Source organism: Seriola dumerili, unplaced genomic scaffold, assembly GCF_002260705.1.
Source record: "Seriola dumerili isolate Sdu_G_001 unplaced genomic scaffold, Sdu_1.0 BDQW01000161.1, whole genome shotgun sequence".
Lineage (NCBI taxonomy): Eukaryota > Metazoa > Chordata > Actinopteri > Carangiformes > Carangidae > Seriola > Seriola dumerili.
The window spans coordinates 4,902,113-4,930,091 of record NW_019174416.1 but is presented as its reverse complement, the minus strand read 5'-3'; the positions used below and the strand labels follow the sequence as shown (position 1 = coordinate 4,930,091).

The window sequence follows — 27,979 nt, the reverse complement described above, 5'->3', positions numbered from 1 at the left end:
CTCATCTTCTGGAAAAAAAAAAAAAAAAAAAAAAAAAATCAAAGCTTATTTTCCACTGTGTAGCATTAATATCACGTGATATCCTGTATGAAGTTGAAATCTGCAGGTGTGGCTCATAAGGTGCCAATCAGCCACAACTAACCACTGGTTATTGTAGTGTAATGACTCTAAATCCCAGCTGAGGTCACTGTGGTTTGCTGAGTGAGTTCAGTTCATATTATATGTTCTTTGGGACAGAAACAACACTACACTGCCATTTGAATTACATTTTGGATGGAACAGGATTACTGCTCGTCTTTCAGGCCAGACTGAAATCATGAACCCAGACTGTCTGTGAGTAGCAGTGACCATAAGGTGCGACAGCATCTACAACAGCTGTTAGACAAAATTATCAAAACATTTTATGGAAAAAGACTTGAGGAGATAAATCTTTGCAAAACACTGCTTCAAAGATGAGTCATTCTCTTAGTACAATGCGACAGCAGCTTATAGTCTGTATACACCTTGAGTCGGCTGTTTTTATCCCTGCAGTTTTTCTATTTGTTGTTCCATCTTATGTTACTGTTTTATCTGTTTGATTCTGTCCTGATTTCCCCCTAATTAACTAACTAACTTAGCAGCTTTAAAGATCAATGCACCTAAAATGATGCTTTGGTCTCTTAGAAGCTCGTGTCGTTTTAAAAAATTTGATATCAAAGTCCTGTTTGTCTCTTTTTATAGCCAACACTGCTTTTCTAGTTGAGGATAAATCTGTTGCGATCCATTATTGTAGCAGTGTTTTCAGAAAGTGTTAACATTGTAAAGCCAAATGCCTAATGAATAAATTAAGTGTATGGAAGACCATAATAAAAAGCGCTCATACTTACTCATTTTACATGTACACTGAATTGTTCAGAACTGCTCTTTACTTGCCTTTTACTTAAGTAAACTAGTTTCTGTTGAGATCACGCCAATATTAAACTGTGTACAGTTTTATGGGTTAATTCTGCTGTTGAACAACAGACATGACTGGGAGCTATATTCAGCTTTGCAATTACTTTCAGAAATTCTTTCACTGGGATTAGAAGTAAAATCTAGTCAGCTACAGCAACTAGTTTTAACTAGTATGTATGTGGCAACGGGGCGAGTCCACCACACAACATGCAAACAAAAGTGCAAGTAAGCTGTGTAACCCGACTTTTCGCTAAGGTTAGTGGCAATAGCCGGGTCACTTGATTAATGTGAAGGTAGCATTTGTTCAGTGGCCTTGAAGCTACTGTGGCTTCCACCACACGCTACGTTTGCTCAGGCAGCAGAGTAGGCAGCCTCATCTGAGTCGGGATCCCTGGTGCTGTCCTCGCTGGCGGGTGAACGACAGCTCAGGTCTGCGATCCCAGACTCCTGGTCGCTGCCGTTGGAGAGGTTGGCTTCGGATGTTTTGTTCAGGTCTTGGGGCAGGAGGATCACGCTGCTGTCTGGTGCTTTTGGCTGACAGGGGCTGCTGGTGATGAAGCCCCCAGTGTAGTCCTGAGGGGTGTTGGCCAGAGTGAGGTCATTGCTGAGAGCCCACGCTGTGGGACTCTTATCAAAGGTGGTTGCTTTCTGGGTGACATGCCATTCCTGCTCCTGCTCCAGTTCAGCAATTTTCTATTGGTAATGTAACACATGAAGACTACAGTCAACTTCTATAAGCAGGAAAAACACTGGAGGGGCATTTTTTTCTCATGACAAATGACTTGCAGTATGAATTCACAGCACTGTCCTACCTGTTTGTGTGAGGCCAGCTGCTCCTCCAGCTGCTGAGTCTCCTCTTGGATGGCCCTCAGGTAATCATCTATGGACTGCCTCGGATGCATCCCTCGGTCAAAGCGGTTGTACAGGCCTCTCCATAACCTATACAAAACCAAGTTCATCTGTGAAATCATCCTCCTTTAACTCCTGTGTAGTTTCACTTTCAGACTATGAGCATTCTTCAGACAATCAGAGGCCAAGTGTTCAACTGAGAACTGCATTTTTAACATGTGTACACCAGATTTCAAACTAAGCTGTTTTAGTTGCTGTTAGTGACAACCTACTTAAAGCAGTAGGGGGCAGTAGACGGCCGTAGTAGCCCCTGAGTCTGGCTGTGGTCAGGCCTGTACAGAGGGTTGATGTAGTCTGCACGGTTCGTCCATAGGTAAATCCACAAAGAGTGAGTCCTCTCTCGCACTCTGTCAAAATGGCAGATAAAGACAGAGTTGTCTGTACTTGTACAAGCCCAGTGATGTAATATACTACTGGCAACCCCCCCCCCCTAAGTCGTCAGTCTCCTCTCAGACCAGATGTCAGTGCTGTGAAAAGGAAAAGAAAGTGATGGTAGCAGCAGGTTTAAATCTCACCCTAGCTCCATCCTCTCCCGCTGGTTGTTGCCAATGAAGTTGCCATACTGGCAGGAGTAGATGTGGCTGTGAATGGTGATGAGGAACCTCTCGTTGAACTCAAAGGCACAGGGGAACTGCTCCATCAGCTGCCACACGCACTCCAGGAACTGATCAATGATGGGAGACACCTCCTTAGGATCTCCCACCAGGTGGTTGCATCTGTAGAAGAGGGGCATGTATAGTTAGATCAAAACAAAACATCTGAATCGTAGATGTCTTGAAAGTTGCTTTTAGAGTCAAACCTGTGAGAGAACTTGTGTCCAAATGAGACCCAGTCTCTCTCGATGAGAACCTAAGTGAAGAAAAACAAACCAAAATATAGTCTACAGTCTTGTTCATCTTGAATTCCAGTATGTCATGATTAAAGGTTCAGACACAGTGCACAGTCAATCCCTGCAGAATGGCTGAACCTCTTCACCCTCTGTGTGGGGTCATTTCCCTCTGACTTCAGGGGCAATTCCCAAAAGGAGGCCTCTGCATTACATTCATTTTCCATAGTGGCTCTTTCTGGATTCCAAGATAGCCTTCACAAATCCTTCTGATCAAAGAGACAAGCCCCATGAGCCCAGCATGGACTACTTTCAGCTAAAGCCACAATGTGGCTGCATATATTAATATGACACAGAGACACCAGAGGGTTATGTGACATTTACAGTCTTACTTCCAAGATTCAATCCTACACTTCAATGCAAAAATTCAGTATTTACCATGAGTCCTCGGAGGGTCCTGTAGTAGGGATCCAGCAGCACACAGGCCACTGAACACACCTGGGCCGTGCGGTCCCACCCGTCTGAACAGTGAACCAGGACACTGACACCCTCCTCTGCAACAGCCTACACACACGCACGCACGCACGCACACACACACACACACACACATCACGCACAAACACAAATACAGTCTGTGCAGTGCCAGAGCACATTCAGGGTGTTGAGAGTAAATTATGGCTAGAAAACAAAATAAATTGGAAACATGAAAATATCATCAATCATTTATGTCAGATAGGGCAGAAAGTCCCACTGTTTGCTCTCTGTGGATTTTCTAGTGGCAAAAAAATGTATTTTTTGTTGCCAAAAATGGGAGTAGACCAAGTAGGTCTTTTAAAACTTTAACTGTCTGTGAAGAATTTAGTTACTATTTTGCCTCTGTGATGGATTATAATTTAACCTCAGCCCATTATCAGAACAGATGTTTGCCCTTTGATGGTGACTTTCAGCTGCATTAGAAACACTTCAAACAAGTTTCTGCCTGTTATCCATTAAAAAGATAATATACCAAGAGAATATCAAACTATGACACCAATAGTCTCAGTGATTTGAGGTGGAATTTACCCTTAAAATGGATATATCAGTTTTCCTTTCTCATGCTTTGACACCTAAACCCTCAAGGCCAAAATGTTAAAGATACTCTGTGACTTCTGTCCACTATTAGTGCTATAGAGTAACATTTTTACAAGTGAGTGTTTACATAATGTGAGACAAATTCCTGCTCCTGGTTTCATGCTATTCCACAGATCAACAGTTGGGGGCGATAAATGTGGATATGCGCCAATAACGGCAAGAAAGTGTGCAAGCAAGTAAATGTGGATGCCAACATTGCATGATTTAAAATATAAATGTTGAATTTTCTCCTGTTTGCACCAGTTAAAAATCCTACAATACATTGCAAAAATTAAAAACAGGCACGACTGAACAATGAAAACAGTTTAAACAGGACTGAATCAGAGGCCTGGAGTTCCTGTTGCTGAAGTTTGGGGAACTGGACAGATGTGCTTTTATTGTGGTTGTATTGTGTTGTGTTGTTGTTGTTGATTGTTGATGATTACTGCCTGGTGTTTCTGTTTTGTTTTTTTATAATATGAGAAGTCTGACACAGTTGGTTGTGGTATTTTATCAGTAATTATAAGCCCTATGGTAAATGAAACTTTTTGAGGGGAAACTGCCAGCTACTAGAGTTTCCTGTTAGGCAGCACAACAACAACAACAACAACAACAACTCCTGACTGTTGAACTAACTGACCCCAACCTCAGCCATTCCCATCCCTCAGCCATTTACTACCTTAAGTATTTGATTGGTGGAGCCCAAGAAAAAATAGCGGCCAAAGGTCTCTTCGTTGTATAACTCAGAAAGGGACAGTCATTTTTTGGCAACAGAAGAATTCTTCTCTCTTTTTATTGACTAAGCACAGTTAAAGAAATATCTCTGCACAGACAGACAATATGTATCACACAAAACTTGCAGGACACAACACACACAAGCACCTAAGCTAATATTGAGTGCAGTGGTGAAGCAGACAGCGGGGATTAACCTCCAGACTGACCTTGGCGATGAAGATGCCTGCATCCAAAACAGCTTTGATGTGCTTGAGCCAGCCTGAGCTCTCCAGACCCTCCAGGAAGTCGGACATGGAGGGGGAACGCAGCTCACACACTGTAACCACAACACAGCTGTCTCACTGGCAGGAAACATGGAGCATACCTGATTGAGGGACTTTATTAAACCACACGTTCACTTTCATTATAAGGACAACATCCATGACTGTGAATTTATGGGGGAGTCTGTGCATGGCATGGGAAAATATGGGTCATTTGAGTATATTTTGTCCGCCCCCCAAACAGATTTCCTTCAGCTTCTCATGTGATGACTCATTTGGATGCCAGCCAATGTTTTCAGTGACACTAGCATCTACCACTGATCCAGACTGAAATATCTCAACAGCTACTGGATGGATTGACATGACATTTTGTAGAGACATTCATGGTCCCTAGAGGATGAATCATAATTAATTTACTGTCTCCGTGACCTTTCCTCCAGCGCCACCAGAGGGTTGACTTTTTCTTGGGTCCCAGATTTTCATACATGTCCCCCATCAAGAAGATTTGGTAATCTTTGGTAATCCCCTGAATTTTCATTGCCATTGACAGGACTCATTTCTAATTTGTCCAACACTTGGGTTTATGATCAAATGACTTACAAAATTACCATCAGCATCACCTGTACTTTGAGTTTAGTGCTTATCAGCATATGTTAGCATGCTAACACGCTAAAGTAAGATGGTATGGCCTGCTTAGATCAGCACGTTAATGTCAGTGTGAGCATGTTAGCATGCTGACATTAGCCTTAACTAACTCCTGTGCCGAAGTGCAGCCTCACAAAACAGCTGCAGTGTGGCTGCAGACTTAAGTCTTTTTATAGTGTTTTTTTTTTTTTTTTTTTTTTTTTTTTAAATATGAATGAAGACAAAGCCATATTCAAACACAATCACACACACGAGGCAGACAATTAAATGCAGATCCATTTCTGTACCATAAGGCTTCCTGCATTATGTTTGTTTATCTTGCAAAACAGAAACTACAATTTATTTTTCCATCTTCAGGGTTCAACATAAATATTTGTGAGTTCCCTGAGAGGAAGTGACATGAACCCGTTTCTCCATGGCTAACATTTTATTTGCTGAAGACAATTTATCACATTAACACTCATAATTCAGACACTTTGAGGTTACTGTATGAAAACATCTGCTCCGTCCTCACTCATTAAGCTGCTGACTGAGGTGACTAAGTGTTTTTTGCTGACAGCACATCAGCTTGCTGACCTGTAAAAGTGCTGTGAGGCCACTGATAGGAGAGTGAGCAGGTGAACAGGTTTATTCAGCCTTTGGTTTTGTAACACTTGGTGTGCTGCACTTAGAAGAAATGTTTGAGGTCATGCTGCCAGGCGGGGGGTCTTCTAAATCTTATTGAAGTGTACGATCGGGTAGGGAGAGTCAGGCGAGCTCTGAAGGGCAGGCGCTGTCTCCAGCATTTAAAGACTTCCCTTGCGCTGCCAGGGGGCAAAGAGTTATCACAACTAAGAACAGCTATAACTTTTAAGACTTAAAATCACATCATTCTCACGCCCTCTGTCTCTCTTTGGGGGATAAGGTCCTGGATTGTCCACTCTGGGAAACCAAAATAGCTCTGAAATAAAATCCAGATGGATTCAAAGTCTTCCTAGGAGCACCCCTGCACAATACCCAGAAATTCTCCTGTGGGCTCATTTGAGGTCTGATTGCAGCACAGTCCAGTCTGCATGAGTGCACATGAAAACCACAGGGGGTAGCATGGGGTCTCGCTCTGCTTTAGTTATTGAAGAAGCAGCAAATTTAAACAGGCAGTGCCAGAAAATATACATTTTGCTCCACAAACACTGATGTGTTGAGACATTTCTGTCACAGTCAGGAATGCACTGCTGTGGCCTCCAAACTGTTTCTACGGTATGTAACTCTAAAAGTCAGTGAGGCACAGATTGTCTGCACAGGACGTGATTATTACCTTCTAGCATTTTTTGCTGGCTGTTCCTCATAACGTGGATGTTCTCGATGCCGATGAACTGGAATTTAATGTTGGAGTAGTTATCTTCATTCTCGTAGCCTTTTCCCGCGGCTCGGTTTGCGATCGCATTCAGCTACAAAAACATATGATTGTGAGTTAAGAGTGTTTCAAGAACAAAAATCATACAAAAGTGGGGTTTTTACACAAATCTCCATTATATAATATTGATCATGGTTCAGCTAGTACAGAGCCAGGATGTTTTCAAGACTTTTGCTGTGAGCACATCCAGCTGGCAAAACGCAGCATGGAAAATAAAGCCCACCTGAACATACAGCATAGTACTGTATGGCTTGTATTTTCGCAGGCCGTTCCTTAGGCACAAAGGGCTCACCTTAGGCCTGGTGTCCACCACATACATGAAGTCGCTGCGGGGATTGGACCTTAAGATGGCCTCCAGCATCTGTTCATCCTCCAGGCAGCGAGCGCTGAAACCTGACAGAGGCTGGCTGCTGCGGCAGATGGCAGCCTGGGAGGAGGCAAGAAGCGCTCAGGTTTCATGCGGGAATGTTTACTCGTCTGACAGTTGATTTTAAGTGAATTATTACTCGGCATGACATGTAGATCATAAAATTCATCCGTCATGTGAGAATCAGGGTACATGCAAATTCACAGTGCTCTCTCTCTTCATGTTCAATTTAAAACAATCAGCCAAACAACTTCTCATATCTCCATTTAGGGGACACAAGGGAAGGGGACAGAGATTGTTGTGTGATTCTCCCTTCTGGCTCATGAGCCAGAGTGGAGCCCCTTCGTACGGACTGATATCCACACACAGGCCCATCAGCCCTGGGAATCTGACCTCGCACACATAAAGCACTCCCAACTGTCCAGTCAGGGATTAATAGGATGAATTATGGATATTTAGGCTTATTCTTGATTCAAATATATGGTTTTCAAAAAAAAGAAAAAGAAAAAGAAAAAGAATAACTGTAGCTGAATTGTGGGGGCAGACCAGACAGGACATCTGGCTTCATCTCCTCATAAATAGTCTCATCTACCTCTGTTGTGTTGCCGCAGAGGTGCAGTATTTAAGGCGACCACTTGACCCACATGATCAATAGGTCAGTCTCAGCTGAAGAGGCACAGAACCAGTAACTTGATGTGAACCTAACTACGTTTGAAGCTCAAACCTTATGACAAAAACTACATCTTATATCATACACCTCGGAAAGACTGCTCTCATACCAGACGAAACTAGAAACCAAATGCAGAGTCTGGTGCTACTTCTGTACCATCATAGCATCATCAGTTTGATTTATTTCAGGCTCAGTGTCTATATCAGATCTACAGATGGAAAATTGAATGGGGAAAAAAAATTTACTGCCCAAAGGGTCATTTATGTTCCCTTTACATCTGAAAACCGTCTGTAGCCGTCACTGCCCACATACTTCCATGCATCATTTGCGTTGGCATGGTTGTTAAGCCATAAATCCACTCGAGTCAAAGTTTCTGACATCAACAAACACGGTGACGATGGTGGAGGGCGTAATCATCTACCTCTTACATGGCAAAAGTGGAAGCAGCATTGTAGATGGCGGTGGCCTGTGAGGTCATTAAATATCACATAACCTCTCCTCAAAAAGTCCAGCCATTTTTTAAATTTTCATTGGCTACACTGCCCCCAGGATTTCTGGTGGTACTGCTCTGTTTAATCCATAAGCTTTCAGAAAACGTGGACAAATACAGACAGAACAAATGCAGAGTACAGAAAAAAAAAAGACTATTCACATCTAGCGTTGAGCATGAATGAGTGTTAACTGCTAAAAATTGCCAGAAAACAGCATCAGCAACTCAACGGCAGTGACTTAATGTTTACTAAACTCACTTTCTGGCTAGCATATTTTGTGAAACAAAAACTTCTGGCTGCTGGAAGAGGAGAGGTAGATGACATTTCAGCAACAAAAACTAGCCTAACAAAGAAAGCAAAAATGAAGTACTGTCAACACGTATTCGTACCTGTGCAGGGTCTGAATCAGAGAGATGGAATCAGAGGTTCTGTCAGTTTTGTTTTGCATCTGAGGAGCGTCAGACACGATTAATGCCCCTATGATATTGGTTAACATAGGAGGCATATAGAAAATAAAGAAAACGTGTATGTAGTCAACTTACATGATTTTCTTTGGAGTAGTACGACAGAGTGGGAAATCTTCCCCTGCTCCTGAACTTGGAGCTCCCCACGATGACCGGAGGTGCGGCAGATTCAGGTACAAAGAGGTCAGCGGGGTAAGTGTCACTCACCTTAAAAAAAAAGAAAAAAAAAAGAAAAAAAAGACATTACAAAAGTCAGAGAAACCGTGATGTCCATATTAGGATGAAATAGTACAACTGGTCATGGATGTCGGCCTGCTGACCTTGTAGTTTCGGTTGACGGCAGAGAGTTTCCACAGGGAGTTTGGAAGTCCCATTCTGCTGTAATCAGCCTTGAGGTCCAAGAAGTCCCATTCCTGCCGTCTCTCCTCCTCATCCACGTTAGGCTTATAGGAGAAGCAATACAGCTCTGCGTAACTCTCTGCAAGGCACAATACTGGTTTGATGAGGAGAGCCTCCAATTTGTATGAGGCCAAGGTGTTGCAAAGCAGAGGAGAAGATGATGAGATGAAGATGTTTCAGAGCAAACAATCATCATCAAAAATCTCATGATAGTGCAGCAGCAGATTATTCTGGAGGAGGGATGTTTAATCAAGCACCAATACTGATGTAGCTGTAAAATAGCTGATAAAAGACAATAATAAGGACCCCATGATATAATGGTTTGGCTCTAATGCAAGAACATCACCAAATCAATCCTTTGCTGGCATCATACCACATCTCACCTGGCTGGGAGAGACGCTGCAGGGACAGGTGAACATCGTGGCATTCCCGCTCTCGAGGAATGACAAAATGAAGAACCTGGAAGTTCTTACAGTGGATGAGCAGAGCACATCCTGACGCGGTGGCAGCTTGTTTCTCCACACTGCACACCAAACTGTGAAGCACCTAAGACAAATAGAAGACAAACTGACCTTCCATAATGCTATGGCATGAGTAACCATGTTGACATTGTAAACGTGACGCTTGGATACAATCTGTGTGTCGCACTGATTTTTCACCCCGTCAGTGTACTGAGCTCATGCCTACCCAAGTTTCATTGCGCACTCCGGCCTCATTCTCCACAAAGATGGTGTGTGTGGCTGTCAGGTACAGGGTGCCCACCCTACTCCTCCTGGGAGAGACTCTGTCCCGCAGCCTGACATTCTCCACCTGGAGGAGGAAGGTGAAGAACAGCATCAAACATCCTCATCCTCAGCTCACGAACAACTACAGCTGTGTTAAATGCACTGATGGACGAGCACACACCCAGCCGTCTAATGTAGCTGATAGCAGCAGGAAGACCCCGGCTGCCTACGTGGCTGATACCGCACACGCCCTTTAAATTAAGCCTGCGTGTTTGCTTAATTATCTGAATCAAAACTCTGCATCAATTGTGAGTAAACATGGCGGTTTGTGTTTACGTATCACTGAGGTAATGCGGACATTGTGGCTAATCACTGCAACGAGATCCGCGGTTACCTTTGGTAGTCGGATGTGCTCCATCAGCAGCTGAGAGACGAGCCGCAGCTTCCTGCGACCACTGCACCTTTCACAACACAGTTACCAGCAGTACAACATGTGTACAGCAGTGTAACAGTGAGTTGTAGGTGAGATTAAATGGTTTACGTTTGTTCCTCAGCAGCGCTCAGGTACACCGCGCCATAACATTGCTCTTCCCTGAGCCGTCTTCACGGGAGGTGCACCTCCGGGTCCTAAAGCCCGCCAAGAGCTGAGCCGTGGCCTGAATAAAATGTTAAAGGGCACCTCAGGCTGCTGACCAAATGAAGTTACTGAACCGTCGTTTTATTGAGGATTCACCGCAAAAGTAAGTAAATCCCAGACATTCACCGACCTCCTTTCATTTAAGAGGAAATGCGTCATACTACACATCTGCACTGAAATTTCGAATTAGACATACCGAATAAGTAAGTGGTTTATTGATAAATAAGCTAATGTTGGCAAGAATAACTGTTTTTTTCACAGAAAGGGCAATAGTTACTTCCGGTGTAAGACCTCTGGTTTTCATTCAAGCTATCTAATTAAGAAACAATTCACACCTGCTGATGCCATGTGACTCCGATTAGCTACCTGTTGTGGACAGACTCTGAGCCCATACTCTGCTTCAAAGGGTTTCATAATGAATTTCTGTAGTTTACATGACTCACTGGGTAACAATTTGTTTACAAAAGGTTTCTATGGACTGCTAACATTCAAGAGCCACTCATAAGCCCTAGATACTACAGGCAAAAAAGAAAAAGGAAAACAGTTGTACAAGTGTTTCTATTTTTTCTGGCTGAATTCACCTGCTGGGGTTCATGTCTGGTGAAACTTTGCTGGCAGTTATGCAGGTCACCAGACTGTGCTAATGAGAACGATAAAGACGGAAATCCCACATTAACATGATTAACATGAGTCAACATAGTGAGGGTGTCAGGAGGAGAGGTATAAGCAGGCAACATAAGTGGAAACACCTGTGTGGGTGTAACATAGTCAAACCTGGTATCAATTACCCTGGCAGCCCCAGATGTTCAGGGCTGTGTGATGAAGTAGGCCAGCAGAGTTTAAAATGTTATCTAAAGGTTAAATTTATGCGATACAGTGTTGTACATTCTGGCACTGAGCACAAAATATCGAGAGTTTAAGTGATGTTTCACTGTTAAACAGAGCGTGAGGCTATTTTGAGAAGATCCCTTGTGTAAACAGATGAATCCCACATGATTTTAAATTGGATGAGCGCACATTTTGTTTGCACACCCAGTGAAATGTTTTCGTTTATCAAGTTCTGACGTCTTCATTGTTTGGGCAAGTCGTTCCAAATTTTAAAATGTATTTTTATATTTTGAGTATTTTGTGCACCACTGAGCAGAGCAGCCATCTGTTGCAGGACAGTAGACAGAAAAAAACAATAAAAGTGGTTAGTTAAACTAAGCAGAAGTGATTGACTTACTGACGCCTGGCAGCCCTGCTGCACGCCCTCTCCTACTGTGCTGCATTCATGCATGAAGAACCCAAAAAAGCTTGATTGTCTAATGATTATAAAGTACAGTTCTGATATCACTTGGATTAAACAACTCACTGCTGCCTGGATGAGAGATCATTATGTGCATATGCAGATTATGTGATGATCACTGGTATATGTCTTGTCGGAGTAATTTCCACATATAAAAGGCCAAAAAAAGATCCCAACAATGAGCTTGACAGTGTAGAAGGAAGGTTTGCAACCAAATATTTAAATTTAATTTCGCAAACTTGTGAAATCCCCTGTGCAAGTCCGCCAGTTTTACTGTAACCCACGTTTTATCTTTTCTCAGTGTGGAATTCATTTTTGGAAGAGGCAGTGTATCCCGAGGGACTTGGAATAAAGTCAGCCTGAGGCCACAATTAACCCAGGGGCCAAAAGATTCTTGGACATCACAGATCATATATAAAGGAATCTGTTTCGGTTGCCAGATGTGTTGAAACTAAAGATAGATAGCACTGAATACACAATATATTAACTCCAAGATTTAAGGCGCTGACCCCCTCAAACATTTGGCCAATGTAGTTTCCTGAAAGGTCAAAGTATGACAATTAAATTTTTGCAAATGTAGTCTTTTTTTTTTTTTTTTTTAAGAGTCAGACCCACCAAACAAAAACATGAAGGTACCTGCAAGTAATGTACTGTGCAAGGCTTGTATACTAACTAGAGACAGGAAATCACTTTCTGAAGAGCAGGGAGGGAGAATCTTACCTGGCGACGATTAATACATCCATAAATAATGCTTCATCCTCCTACCTAATAAAAAGAGTATTAAGTCAAACTAAGACCAGGTGATGTCTTCAGGCTTCAGTCCCCAGACTGTTCTTGAAATGTAATATGAAAAGGCTTTGTGCCATTACACTAAATAAACCGTGGCTCTTACTTGCTTCCTAAATGTAAAAAGTATACCCCTTTTTTTTTTACTTCTCTGTATTTTAATTTTTTCAGCTTAGTGACACTGAACCAGATAAAATTGATAAAGTTCATTTAGGTTTACATATTCAATCTGGCATCGTCAATATGTGATGTTGGACAAACTGCTTTTATTTGAATTAAACTTTGCTTTTTATCGCCCATCAAATATTTATTTAGTCTGTGTTTTCTTCCTTAATAATAGTTCACAAAAGAGATTAGATGTTATTGTTGTTCATTACCCGAAGTCATCTGTGGCTTTGTCCTTTAGTTCATCCTGTAGTGTATCAGTCACCCAATTAACTTTGGCCTAAGCCTGTTAGGTCTTTGTTAAACTGAGGTCTAAGTATCCTCCTTCCCCAACAACTGCTGTTTTTAATCTTGAGGTCACTCTTTCTGTCTTGATTCCACATGCAGCTGTTGTCCACCTTATCAGTAATTGTTCACTCTAACATTTCCTGGTGACACCAGTGTTAACTGGAGCGAGCAGTCCCGCTGTCTGCAAGGCAAACACCACTCAATCTGTTGACCATATCCACGTTTTTGAAGCTAGGTCACTCAGCCATTGGAGGGCAAATGCATTCAATTGGCCTCACACAATTAGCGCAGGTCAACAATGAAATACGGTGAGCCGGTGACTCCTGTCCATCCTTTCCATGGTTACAGTGACGACCTGCATGTGAAGAAACTTAATGCCCATTCCAAAAGCAAGTATTTATGTCCTACAGGAGGATATTATGGGATTATTAGAACAAAGTAAAAGTGATATATTGTGAATTTTGTCCAAAAATGTATTTGACATTTATAAAAAAAAATTCCCTCCATGTACATTGCAGTTCATATATAAATATATAGCAACAAATAAAGTTTGGTCCTAGTTGTAACTTGGTTGACATGGAAGGAATGCAGCTGTGTTTAAAACTACATAAGTGTGACAAGCAGATTACCAGATTCACCAGCTTTTAGTGATCTACTGCAACTTCTTCTTTGGTGCACTATCTAGCAAAATATGAAAGGGCTTACAATCCACTCTGACTATTTTATATATATATATATAATATATATATATATTATTATTATATATATATATATATATTTCTTAGTTTTATGCTTTTCAGGTCATTTGATGGGAGACATATTGTATATTTGTATTAAATGTAAATATATGTCGGTCCTAGAGCGTGTGTGTGTGTGTGTGTGTGTGTGTGTGTGTGTGTGTGTGTGTGTGTGTGTAAGACAAACAGCCAGCATTTACAATAGTGTCTCCAGTCAGCCCACCATTAAGGAAAGCATTTGCTTTCCCATCAGCATGCAGGTCAGATAATCAGCCCCTGCAGCCAAGATTTGGTGGGCGATCGGCCATGATATTTGGCTGGCTGGCTGGCTGGACAGACAAACAGAGAGAAATGGCTGTTGTCGTGCTGTCAAGTCTCTGGTCTGTGGGTTGGATGGTGTTTCCAAGGGCCAGCTGCCACCTTCCCACTGAGGTCTTAGGCTGGTTTGAGCTGGTCTTGGCAGCAACACTCTCCGTTGCAAACTCAACCTTAGTTGTGATTCTCAGGGAATGTGACTTTTCTGTTTTTCCTCCAACAGCTCCAACTTGGAGTCCAGACTTTTGGTGGTGTACCACACAGAGACGGGTTATTGATTTTGTAATGTCCAATAGGTCCAGTAGCACAGGGAACATTGAGCAATACCTGTCTTCCATTAAGGGAACTTAACCTCCCAGTACTGTAGCTCATCCACCCTTCATTGACCAATCAGCACCCATGCTTTTAGCAGCACTCCTGTGGACTGCACTGGGTAAACACAAGTGTCTGCTTCAATGTTTGTCAATGCCAGTTGCCTAACCATTTATCAGTAGTAGGTAAGCATCTGGTGAGCTGGGATCTATTTGAGTGTACATTAGAAGTCACTATTTCTACTGTCAAGATTCCTCTTTTTCCCCTCTCTGTTCTGCTGTGTGATCCCACGTTGAGAGCTTATGGTGCAATGTTGCCTCCATAGAGTAGTACTCCTCCAAACCTCAAGCATGGAGGTGACATACCCCCCACCCAATTTCCCTGGGGTCCCCTCCTCCCCTCTTGGCTCCCTCCTCAGGAGATGTCACTCCCCTGGCTGAGGCGGGACTGGAGTCTGAGTCTAGGGGCAAGGCGAGGGCAGATCCTATGAAGAAACACTGGGGACAGAGAGGGGAGGAGTTAAAATACTGCTCTGCACACTGTACATGCCAGCATAGTCAATTAGTGTTGAGCGGACTGGTGAACCAGAGTTTCGAGGCTGCAGTTCATGGGGTCAGTAGATGTGATTTGACGTTTACCTGTGCTTCATGTGCAACTGACCTGCTGAGCGCGCTCCCTGCAGAAGTAGGCTGGAAGGAAAGTACTTTTGACAGCCTTCTTGTTTCAGTGTCTGAACTTCTGGACCAGTCAATCCACACAGTCATTCTAACAGGTAGGTGTACAGAATGTCTCTAATTAAATAGAAAAAAATGCAGTGTAATGTGTATGTTTGCTACGGTGGTAAGTTTAGAATAACTAATGAAGAAATCAGAAGTCAGATATTTACAGTAGCTTTTGTTTGTGTTGTTTGTGAACCTTACAGAGAAATTCAGCATGTTCAATGTAAGATATGTGCTTCATGTTAGTGTCACTGTACAATGTGAAATACACGTGACAAGTCTTGAATGATCATGCATATTCACAGTTTACCTGACAACAAATATTACTGAAATTTGTATTGTCATTTTTTCCAAAACTGGACTTTCACATGTCAAAATCTGATGTGGCTCTTTGTGATTTCCAGTTTTCATCCACTATATTCTGTGAGACGCTGTTATACAGCCCACATTGTAATGTTAATGAGCTGTCACACCCAAAACTCATTTCTCTTGGTCTACAAATTCACACTGAAATGGAGATCAGTGCATGTTGGGACGGTCGTCAGTGTAAATTTACGGTCAAAATAATCAACGTCTAGGTTCAAAGAAGGAGCCGTAACTTCAAAAGCAAGCCAGAAACTATTCATTGCAGAGCAGGCATGTTTTCTTCCTTTATCATTTTCATGCAAATATTTTAGGCAGCATCCCCACCAATCCAGTAAATGAAAAGAGACATTTTTAGATACAACACAATGAAAACAAAGAAGACTTTGCAGTTTTTCTTTTTATTTCCTTTTTTTTTTATGTCATTAGGTACGAGTGCTACTGGAATGTCTTTATTGTGCCATATTGGAGCATTCATGGTCCGCTTATGAATGCAGCCCTTTGAGTACTTAGATCTGCACCGTAACCCCAGACAATAGTCTTTAATGGGATACTTACTGTATGAACTTTACCACGCTATAGCCCTTGGCAGCATTCCTAAATGCACGTCATAGTTTGTAGGGTTAACATCCCTCTCTACAGTCCTAACCCCACCTTTGTTTCCCTCTTCACGTTATGCAACTCACTTTTCAACATTTTTCAACAAACTCCAGGAGCTGCGAAGCAGGTGGAGCTTAAATAAACAGTGCTCGCAGGCCTTTGATTTCACAATTTATGCACCTGCTATTGAATGTTAAAAAAGTGCAAATACTGATGCTAAGATAAAGAATAGTGGTGATGGGATGGCTGATGAGAGCTACTGGCTGATTTCTTTTCCTCTTTCTTCCACCATGATTGTGAGAGATTTTTCAAAATGTATTTCACAATATTTCTTCTTTATGTGCATCTCTGCAACTTGGAGGCCTTCACACTTGCATGCACACACTCCGGTGCAACTATACATATTGATTCATCCAAACAAATTACCCCCTCATTCCCCAAGCTCAGCCGTTCAGCCATGCTCTACATGCTCTGATGTGGACGGTGACAAGAAACAGCATGTTTCAGGACAGGACAGTCTACAGAAGACTCAAATACTAAGTTTTACGAAACTGTTGTTTATACAGTGAAGTAGGTCAGATCTAAGCTGCACAGGTATTTTCAGCCTTTTCTTCTCTCTCTCCCTCTGTCAGACGGTGTCAACATGCTGGAGCAGGTTCTGTCATTTGGCCGCTCCCTGGTGCGCAGAAAAGTGGTCGACCTGAGCAGCCTGGAGGACTCTAAGCTGTGCCGATGCCTGGGAACCGTCGACCTCATTGCGCTGGGAGTGGGCAGCACTTTGGGCGCCGGCGTCTATGTGCTGGCCGGTGAGGTGGCCAAGGGAGACTCCGGCCCTAGCATCGTCATCTCTTTTCTAATTGCTGCCCTGGCCTCTGTCATGGCCGGTCTGTGTTACGCTGAGTTTGGGGCCCGCGTCCCTAAAACAGGCTCTGCTTACCTGTACAGTTATGTGACTGTAGGAGAGATCTGGGCCTTCATCACTGGTTGGAATCTAATTCTGTCCTATGTGATTGGTGAGTTACTGAAAATCTCGGATTTAGATGTTATTTGAAGAAGATCCTGTGTCTTCATTGTGGCTGCGCTTTGTTTTCTCACAGGTACCTCCTCAGTTGCCAGAGCTTGGAGTGGCACATTTGATGAAATGATAGGAGGACACATAGAGATATTCTGTAAAACCTACTTCAGCATGAACTCTCCTGGTCTGGCTCAGTACCCTGACTTCTTCGCTGTCTGCCTGATACTGCTGCTCTCTGGTAAGGCAGCAAATAAAGAATCATAACATTCAGGTCAATACGAGGCTGCAGAGAAAAAAAATGGGAATTAGGTTTGGTACATTTTGTTTTAAACGGCCGATTTTCATGAGCCACAGCTGGCATAACCCAATAAAGAGATGGCAGGACCTTGTGGTTAAGTAAGTGGTTAACGAGGCAGGGCACATGCACGCTGGAGGCCAGGGTTTTGTGAGTCCACTGGGAGCCCACATTCACCCCCGTCCTTTGTAAAAATACCCTGATCATTTTGCCTTCAGCAGCACCCTCTTTCCCACAGTCACAGCTCATACAACTGCAGTTTCTTTACAACCTCAGGCCACTGAGAAGCTCCACTGTCACAGCTGATGGTTTAGTATCATCAGTAGCTGGTGATGACTGAGACATTGTGAGGACATTGTGGGTTACATTCCACATTTATGACCCTGAGGCTAAAACTGAGAACTTTATCATGCGTTGTATCTATCATCCTGCCAATGCTGTGATTGCATTAGGTCAGTGTGACCCAGGAAGAATCCACTGGTGTTTGGATGACAGATGTAGAACTTATGTAATAACTTTTCATCAGAAAAAAGTTCCAGTATTTATGAAAACTCAAAGACAAATAAAGGTTTGTAACTGTGTCCCTAATTTGATTTGGTCTGAAACACCCCAAATAACTTTCAGGGACATTTATACGTTTAAGAATAACTTAAATCAACCTCTAGTGTGATCAGCAGGTCAAAAATTTAATTCTTTGTTTTATGATCAAATATAGATGCTATCATGCTAACACACAAAACTAACAATTTATGTGGTAAACATTATACTTAGCATCATCATCTTTGCTCTTGTTCAGGGCTCCTGTCGTTTGGCGTGAAGGAGTCAGCGTGGGTCAATAAGGTCTTCACTTCAATCAATGTGCTCGTGCTCTTGTTCGTCATCATCTCCGGCTTTGTTAAAGGAGACACATACAACTGGAAGATAACTGAAGAATCCCTCATTAATGTCACCATAGTTAGAAGGTAATGTATTCATCTGCTAACAATAACAACACAAACCATCACAGGTACAGTGATATAGGTCAACTCTGCTGGTTTATTAGACACATACAGTATGTATTGGTTAAATAAATGTCAGAATAAAATCCATTGTTATGCTTCCCTAAATAAGGCAGTGGGCAGGTTGTACCTACATTTTCATGCCAAATGTTGTTATAAAATGACAGTTTACATGTTTAAGGAACTTGTCGGTAACGGCCAATGTGAGCAGTGATTATGGAGTCGGAGGATTTATGCCCTACGGCTTCAGTGGGACCTTAGCTGGAGCTGCCACCTGTTTCTATGCTTTTGTTGGATTTGACTGCATTGCGACAACAGGTGAGCCTTTGATAGATTGTGATTTAGTTTGACTTAAATTTGCCATAAACTGAATGTAAACATATTTGTGTGTGTCTGTGTGTGACAGGTGAGGAGGTGAAGAACCCCCAGAGAGCCATTCCCATCGGCATCGTGGTGTCACTGACCGTGTGCTTCCTGGCGTACTTCGGTGTGTCAGCTGCGCTCACCCTGATGATGCCCTACTATCTGCTGGATGAGAAGAGCCCACTGCCCATGGCTTTTGAATATGTGGGGTGGGGCCCCGCCAAATATGTGGTCGCTGTGGGTTCACTCTGTGCCCTCTCCACCAGGTAACCAACTGTTTTAACAAGAGATGATTTTGTAGAATAAGTCAAGCACAAAACATCAGTATTCATAGCAGATGAAGTTTGACTGTATTTGAGTCAACAGAGTTTATGACTTTAATTTCAGATTGTTGTGCATGTTATAAATGGGTGATAATGGTGAATGAGATCTGGTCAAAACTGTGACCATAAATCTCTGTAAGTGTCTTGTTATTGGATTGATTCTTGTTGCTTAATGGGGATGTGGTGGGCGCAGTGCTTTCCTGTTTTGAGATATCCGCATGTCCATATACTATTTATAATGAAGTATCATAAATAAGGTGGTCAAGTGTGTCTCAAAATGATATATTGGTGTGACTTAATTCTGTCTTTCTTTCCTGAGGGTTTCAGTTCCCCATCTGTTCGGTGCATGTCAGTCACCAACTCATCCCATGATCTGATCTCATGTGCATATTATCAAATTTGACCCAAATTAATTAAATCGAATCAGCTAAATCTTGGATAAGTCATTGCTGCAGGTTTATACTGTTTAGGACAGGCTGCCCTTTGACTGGCAGTTTTGCAAACAATTCTACAAAACAGCGAGTTATCATAATCGTTGTCAAAATTGCTTTAGCGTATTTTTTCTTTGTATTAATGTTTTGAACTGAATGTGGGAAATGTAATGATTCAAGGGTTCATGAGTCTCTTTAAAACCAACAGAAACATTACTTTCAAACATGAAAAATTGACAAACATCAGTCACCTGTAATTGTACTCTCAGAGCACCTCCATTAATTAAAGTTGATGTAAATGAATGGAAGATAAACATGATGACACTATGGGACCATTACCAACAGGAAAGAAAGGCACTCATTGATTTTAATCTTGCTCTGAAGCTTTGAAGATGTGACTGTAGGTGTGTGATCGTGTGTGTCTGTGTTTTGGGCTCTTGATTAACGTGTTGGTCTTGCATGTCTCTGCTGTCTCATGCAGTCTGCTGGGCTCCATTTTCCCTATGCCTCGTGTAATCTATGCTATGGCAGAGGATGGGGTGCTTTTCAAAGCCTTAGCCCGAATCAATCCAAAGACGAAGACCCCACTTATTGCCACTATGAGCTCCGGTGTAGTAGCAGGTGAGAGCCGGGGAGCGTCCAAGTGAGATCACTCCTGCTAATCTTTCTCCACCAATCAACTGTGAAAGACGCAGTAGGAGGATACAGATGAATCTGTTGGTTCTTCTGCCTCCTAAATGTCATGAACTGCAGTCATCCTGAAATTGATCCGCTCTGTTAAACTTTCTTCTTTAAATTATCCATTTTTGTGGGATGTTTTCCATCCAGACACGTGTTGTTCTTTCACAGTTGTACAGGTGTCATGTTTTCTTTCCCAGAATACCCGCAACTTAACCATGAACCCTCTTCTCCCTAGCCTGTTGGGCTCCATGTTCCCTCTACCGCGCATTCTCTTTGCCATGGCACGAGATGGTATTCTGTTCAAATTTATGTCCAAAGTGAGTAAGCGCCAGTCGCCTGTGGCTGCCACCATGGCGGCAGGTACCACTGCGGGTAAGCTCTCGAGACGAGGACTCGCCTCTCATGGGGTTGAATCGTGGCCTTGTTTGGGGTTTTGAATTGATATCATTGTTTGTTGGTGGTGACTGCATGTGAAACTTGGTGATGGTGTTTCTAAAAGCATGTCACAAAACCATTACACTCATTATTCATTTTTTTTCTTATTTTAATAATTTTCTTGTGCTCACCACTTCAGTCCACAAGTCCATCTGACTTTGGTCACTTTTTTAAGTAATAACAATTTAAAAAAAAAGAAAAGAAAAAAGAGAGTGAATGAATAGCCGTGTTAACATCATGGCTTTAGGAATGCAAAATCAGTTGGTCAGTTGGTCCACCACTTTGGTTCAGACTAGGTCTTGCTGCGATATCCTGGTATTGATGACAACCGTGATATTTAAAAAACTATTGATATGATGTTAATATATGATAATATCATGATGGCAGATGTCAGGCCTTGTGGGTCTTTTGCTTGTCAGTTCATCTGGTTGCCTTTTCACTGTCCATTAAAGGGGCTGTTTGTAACCTTTCTTTGCTGACGAACGTGGTTTCTGTAGTGGTGATTGTGAGTTTCAGCCATAGTTGCATTTACAAAGCAAGAGGTTATAATACGTCCTCTAAGCAGCGCTATGTCTTCAGGACACATTGGAGGCTACAGTGAGATAGAGACGAAACAGGCAGGGGCTAGCTGGTTAGCGTGCTAACTTCAGTAGAAATAATGATGTGATAGAGACAAGAGTTAACATTGCTGTTACTTTGCTAACGTTGGCTGCGTAGCAATAGCAAAACCTTTAAGTGCAATTGTTTCTTTTGTAATTTTTTGTACAGTTGTGGTTATAAACTCTCTCTCCACCTACCCACACTCGTATTTGAGCCTTAGCCAAAAAATAGACAAAACAAAGTTAAAGATGAATTAGACTGATTGCATTTTTTTTCTACAGTTATCACAATAATATCGTGATAATATCGTTATCATGAATTCTTTTGACCTTTATAATTATTTCATGAAAATCTGATATCGTGACAACCCTAGTTCAGACTGAAATACTGCAACGACTATTAGATGGATTGCAATGAAATTTGGGGCAGACATTCAGGCCCCACCTCCATGATGAATTGTAATACTTTAGCTGATCCCATGACCTTTCATCAGGTCAGAATTTGTAATATTACAATGTTACCTATCACACTAAACTAAGATGATGAACATGGTAAACTGTATACCTGCTAAATATCACCATTTTAACATTGTCATTGTGCGCATTTATCTGTAACACGCTGATGTTAGCATTTATCTGAAAGCACAGCTCCACAGAGCCGCTGACAAGACTGTAGTTACTAATCTAATGGTACGAATTACAGAGTAGACTACAGTTATGCTTATAAGGCACAATCAGGCCAAATTCATTTTCTATTGTATGAAAATCACTAAGACAGCTTTCATATATAGAGAGGTGACTGTTGAGATGTTATGTAGTGGGTGTGTTTATATTAAAAGAGTTATGTTAAAATGCCATTTGGCCCTTTCATGATGATGAAATTACAGGACATGTTTTGTCACAGCCTCATGGTAGTCTGTGGCTACTTTGTGCTATGACCCCGGCTCAAGTGGTCATGACAAAAAGGGAGATGCACCACAGTTATTCATAAAGAATATTTTATTAAACCAAATTAAGAAAACCAAATTAAATGTTGTTCCAAGTATGAGGTGTGGAAATCAGTAAATCAGTGGTGTATGGTGTGCATGAGTGTTGTAAAGTGCAAAACCAGACATAAGGCTCAAACGAAGACATAACAGAGCCAAAAGCAGGATGCGCCTGTGGAGAGGAGCAGAGAGAGATTAATCAGCCACCAGGACTTATATACCCGGGAACACAGGTGTTCCTAATGACCTGATCAGCTACAAACAAGAGGATAGGTCAGGCCAACAGACAACACACCCCCAAGAGGACCCCAGGGGTCGTCACATTTAGTACTTTCAGCCAAGTAGTTTTCAACACATTCATCTGACTTCCATGAAATTCAAACAATCTGGTCTTTGGAGGCTGTTGTGGTGCTCATACGGTGTTAAGAATGTCCACTTCTAAAGCTTTCCTGCTCAGTGGGATCCAGGTGCACAGTACATGGTAACATCCTGCTCACTGTACTCAGGTGTTGGGGTTAGAAGACCTGCAGGGTGAATGACCTGCTGTACTGGCTGGTAGCTGTGAACCCTGGGAGGGTTCACCATACCACATCACCATAGGCCATGTACTGAACACCTGACAGCAGTGTTCAGGGGAGCTTTTCTCTGTTATTTTTGTTTTAATATAATGTTGTGAGGAGCAGCGGACATACCACTGCTCCGTGTTTGAACTGCACTGCTGTGATCAGCTCCACACTGGAGTCTGGTGCTGAGATACAAGAGAGGCAAACCACAGTGTATCTCACATCAAACGACACATGGTATGGAGGTGATCACAGCTGTTGGAAACATTTAGCTCTTTTGTGCCTTTTTATTGTCAAAACACTTCTGCATGAAATTTAATTTGCATCTGTTCACGTTGATGTGCATTTGTTGGATGGTGCATCTGAAGAGAGCAGCTTTCCCCTTTATAATTGCAAGAATATTATTGTCACACTACTGTATGTTTTTGTAAATTACTGCTTTTATGTATTTAGTCATCAGTAAGGTTCCTATTTCTTATAAATGTTCTTTTTATAGGTGAACGTGTTTGTGTTAATTTAAATTTTGTGCTTGCTGTAGCCATCATGGCTTTCCTGTTTGACCTCAAAGCCCTGGTTGACATGATGTCCATTGGGACGCTGCTGGCCTACTCGCTGGTTGCTGTGTGTGTACTGATTCTCAGGTGGGTACATTTATAGAAAATAACTAAAAATATCACTTGAAGGAAAACCTATTTGTGCAGAATTGTGAAATAGCCTCCCTTACAGCTTTTCTATGAGCCCACAGGTATGATTAGCCTGTTTGTGAAACGTACTCTACACCTCATGTTCTGGCATCACACTGGTGATGTAAGAGCTGTGAATGCTCCCATTGTGTGGATGTGAAGTGGCTGCTTGAGTGAATGAAGGTGTTTACTTAAGTTTTCTACACTCGCTAAACTCTGTACTTTCTGTACACTTGTGTTGGTCGCACAGAGGTGATTCATCACCACAGACGCAGCAGACACTGACACACTGTTCCTTCCCTGGTTTGAACCAGATTTAAAGGCCTCACTTGTTTTGTAAAGTAAAAAAACACCTTAGACTATTTCATAATATATATATATATATATATATATATATATCTCTGTATAGATGGAGAGAGAGAGATTACACTATATATAAACCAGTAGTACTTTTAGACACTGAAAACACTGAAAGCAGTGCAGCTTTTCAGGCTGTGAACCTTAGTAAAGCAGCAACTTATGACCTTTAACCTTTGCTGCGTCTGTCCTCCAGGTACCAGCCAGACGGAGCTCTGGAGCGGCGTGCAGGTCCCAGTGAGAGGGATTACCTGTCCTCTGAAGAGGGTGAGTCAGACCTGACAGAGTCAGAGTCCCATCTCAACATGCTGAAGGGTGGCAGCTCCACCCTGCAGACTGTCCTGCACCCTCCGGTCCAACCCTCGGAGCATTCCTCCAGTGTGGTCAACATGTCCATCAGTGTGCTAGGTAGGCAGGACAGGTCAACAGCTGTTTATTGGTGCTCTGTCTGACTGCAGCCTGATTAACATTTGATCATCTGTTAAAATATGTATTGTTAAACACAGTGCTGGTAGTGTGTGTGGTCAGCTATCTCACCACGTACCACATCTACTCCGTCCTTGGTATGGAAGTGTGGATCCTGGCATTGCTGTCTGTGTGTCTCCTCATCTTCAGCGGCTGCGTCGCCATGGTCTGCAGGCAGCCGCAGACCAGCAAGAAGGTCTCCTTCATGGTGCGTAGAAGCTCAATACGTCTGCTGTTCTCACACCGTCCTGCATTATGGAATGAGGCTGATCTGACATGTGTTTCATCACAGGTCCCTCTTCTGCCGTTTCTGCCCATTCTGAGCATATTTGTCAATATTTACCTCATGGTTCAGCTGAGTGGAGACACCTGGATACGTTTCTCTTTGTGGATGGCTGTGGGTAGGTTCCTTTTAATGTACGTCCCAAAATTTTTGAACAGCATTTGCAGCCACAGTGCAACATTTTGTGACCTACACTTATTTTAATGGGAAACAACTCCATGGGGGCGGGACCAGGGAATTCCTGTAGTTTTGTTGTGGTTTCCCATCACTTTTACATTTACATTTTTGTACTGACCAAACAAACCAGACATAACATGTTAATTATTCGGCTTTAGAAGTGCTGGCTGATAAATTTTGTTTGGACAGAGCCAGACTAGCTGCTTCGCCCTGCTTGCAGTCATTATGCTGAGCTAAGATAACCATCTCCTGGCTCCAGCTTCATATTTAATGGACAGAACTGAGCGTGGTATCAATCTGCTTATCTAACTCTTAGCAAGAAAGCAAATCAGTTCCCAGAATGTCCAACTATTCCTTTAATAGCCCGTTTTTTTGGTACCTCATATCTTTTCCAATGGCCCTTCTCAGGCTTCCTGATCTACTTTGGCTACGGCATGTGGCATAGTGTGGAGCGCCAGCGCCAACGTCAGGGTCCAGTAACCAGCAGTAACACCACCCAGGAACACAGCAAGAGCAGCAGGGAGAAGCAGGTTGGCACAGGTGCAGTAGGAAAAGACCAAGAGCGTTTCATCTTTCCAGAGAAGACCAGCCAGTGTTAAAGTTTACCAGCTCATTCAAAGACTCTGTGAGGCAACAGATGCATAAAAGCACACAGCAGCTCTGCCTTGATGCACCTGTATTACTGCTTCACCGTGCGTGCTTCAGCCGCGAGCACATTCAGTCTGCGAAGGCAGCATCAGTATTCTGTATCAGCGACCACGTGACGTGGAGCCGCTCTATCACTGTGATGGGACCGCATCCTGTAGGTCACATTGTACTTCATGGACAGCATGGAGGCAGACTTGAATGGACAGGTAACACTGGAGAGTGATGTTCATTTCCTTTAACACTGAAGCAGTCATGTCAAGACTGCAGCAAAGCTTTTCTCTTTCATTATGGACTTGACTTTTTAGTGCATGACACACACGTTGTCTTTTCTGTAAGTTTTTACATTTTTAGCAGATTTTTACAGTTGGATTTTTAGTCTTTGAAAACTGTGCTATCATTTAATGGTCCAGATATTATTAGATTTTGATACATCAGTTGTGTGTTAGTATTGTAAGTGATGTTAGTTTGTGGTAAAAGCACTTGTTGTTCTCTTACATGAGTGCCTGAAGCGGAAAAAGGACCAATATAAGGTTAAAGATGTGTTGTCTAAACATATTTTAGAACTTTTATGTGCATAATGCATTATTGTGATAATTGTGATGCTGTATAAAAAGATCATAAAGACACTGCCACATTTAGACCAATGTACAAAATGTCAAATAGTTTTGCAGGCACTTAACATGTTGTGACTCGACTCTGTTTTTATGTCAGTGACCTGAAAGTCGGCCAGATGCTGGGGGGAGGTTTCAGGCTTCTGTGGGTATTATGTAACAAGTCATATCTTTCTTTACTGTAGTTATTGAGATCTCCATAGCTGTTGTGGTGGTTTTACTCAGCACAGGTTTACTTTTCTATTTTTACTTGGGTGTGTTATGTGTATGAACTGTTACAGTCTGAATAAGAAAACTGTTATTGAGACAAAACTCTCCTGAAAAAGTATTTGTAGTTTCTTTTTTTTCTCTGTCAGATTATAACACTGTTTTCATTTTGATACATCTGCAGACTTGCTGTTGCTATAACCGTCATGAAATTATTCCGTCATAACTAGAGTACTTTGCCACCTAACAAGAAGCACAATTAATTACGAGTTAAAGTATTATATAGGAAGATGTTTGTTTTGCCACATAAGTAGATGAAATGGGCTTTTATCCAAGTTTCTTCTCTTTGTGTTCAGTGTCTTACTTCAGTGACTGGGGTCTTGCTTCATAACCAGTCTGAAGAGACTTTTTGTTCTGAACTGCATGAAGACTCAGAGCTAGCACTCTTTCTCCTGGCCTTTTAGGGGCCATCTGCATTTTTCTAGTACTGTGAGCTGTAAGGCTCAGTGAGCTCTAGTTTCCAGTAGAAACGTGTTCGCTGTTTGATCTCTGATCTGTTTTACACCATCTGACGTGGAGAGATTCTTCACTTTTCCAGAGGTCAGATGCTGCGGCTGTAAGATATGTTGGTAACTGATCGATCAGGCTGATTGATGTGTGCAGGTCACTGGTTTAAATAAATGTGGAACAAATTCAGAAGCTGGTCTCAGCAGGAGTGAGGTGGGCATTCTCCCACACTGAACCTCTACATTACCCGTGTAGAGTCTTCCAGTGAAGTTACAGGATGACGTGCATAGATGTGACCATGATGTAGTTTCCCTTGTTACCAGCTGCACAGACAAATACAATAAATGTATTTTCCAAAAAGACAGTGTTTAATGTTTACTTTTTTTTTCATCACCGCCTTAAAGAGGTTAAGTTTTCTGTCCTATAAGAATATTTCAAAAAAGATGTAGCAGATTTTAGTGAATGCTGGTGGAGAGATTGACTATGAACCATGGAAGAACCGACAAGTTTTACTATGTTTTAGGTAACACCACCTTGTGGCCAATTAGAAATAACCTTATGATCTGTTTTCTTTTGTTTTTCTGTTTGGTTCATCACGTACCCATCCATATCTACAATTACAAAGCCTGACAAAATCGCTATTTGTGAATATTTCATACCTTTTTTCTACAATTGGTAGCAGATTCCAGTGGATATTTCCTGTCCTCCTTTAGGTTCCTGCGAAAAGAGATGCCATTCCTTTTAATAGGTGGGATTACAGCATCATGACACATTTACATAGCTCTGATTCAGTGGTCATGAGTATGACCTTCCTTTATAGTTTGCAGACATAAATTCATACTGAGATCAAGCATTCCAGGACAAAATATGAATTAAAAAATTATGGCTGCCATTAACAAGATGGCATGGTTTTCTATCACTAAATTATTATATTATTATTATTAGCTATTATTACGCTAACAAATGAAATAAAATGAAATGAAACATAATGCTAACGTGATATGACTACAGCAGTATTCACCACCTTAAACCATTAAAGGATAAGTTAAAGGGGTGAATTACAAATGTTCAAAAACTGCTGCATCACTCTGTGCCTTAAAACATTTACACGCTGCAACTCTGGCCACACCCCGTCTAGTGATGTCACAGCATGTTAAAAATGTTTAAAGTCAAAACACCTGCGGTCACTTCACTAACTAGGATGTAGACAGGTGT

At 42.1% G+C, this 27,979-nt stretch overlaps 2 protein-coding genes across 3 annotated transcripts; one reads left to right on the top strand and one right to left on the bottom strand.

The window, feature by feature from the left end:
• Positions 1–12: 12 nt before the first annotated feature.
• Positions 13–10,513, bottom strand: mtmr7 (myotubularin related protein 7). The gene is made up of 14 exons (XM_022752014.1): positions 10,322–10,513; positions 9,890–10,012; positions 9,586–9,748; positions 9,124–9,281; positions 8,882–9,010; positions 7,104–7,238; positions 6,713–6,845; positions 4,720–4,829; positions 3,107–3,232; positions 2,642–2,691; positions 2,358–2,558; positions 2,055–2,189; positions 1,746–1,872; positions 13–1,626 (listed from the first exon to the last, which is right to left on the bottom strand). The coding sequence occupies exons 1-14, from the start codon at positions 10,343–10,345 to the stop codon at positions 1,285–1,287; spliced, it is 1,956 nt and encodes a 651-aa protein (XP_022607735.1). The 5' UTR covers positions 10,346–10,513; the 3' UTR covers positions 13–1,284.
• A 4,527-nt stretch (positions 10,514–15,040) lies between these two features.
• slc7a2 (solute carrier family 7 member 2) lies at positions 15,041–27,100 on the top strand. Of its 2 annotated transcripts, none has more exons than XM_022751992.1 (12): positions 15,041–15,227; positions 16,770–17,150; positions 17,235–17,390; positions 18,244–18,409; positions 18,627–18,763; positions 18,852–19,074; positions 20,044–20,183; positions 23,365–23,467; positions 24,063–24,274; positions 24,373–24,539; positions 24,624–24,732; positions 25,200–27,100. In XM_022751992.1, exons 2-12 carry the CDS (start codon positions 16,781–16,783, stop codon positions 25,388–25,390), a joined length of 1,974 nt encoding a protein of 657 aa, XP_022607713.1. In that variant the 5' UTR covers positions 15,041–15,227; positions 16,770–16,780; the 3' UTR covers positions 25,391–27,100. The 2 variants fall into 2 exon arrangements, with proteins under 2 accessions (XP_022607713.1, XP_022607712.1); XM_022751991.1 differs by lacking the exon at positions 20,044–20,183 and adding an exon at positions 20,479–20,615 and having other exon boundaries at positions 15,148–15,227.
• Positions 27,101–27,979: the final 879 nt, after the last annotated feature.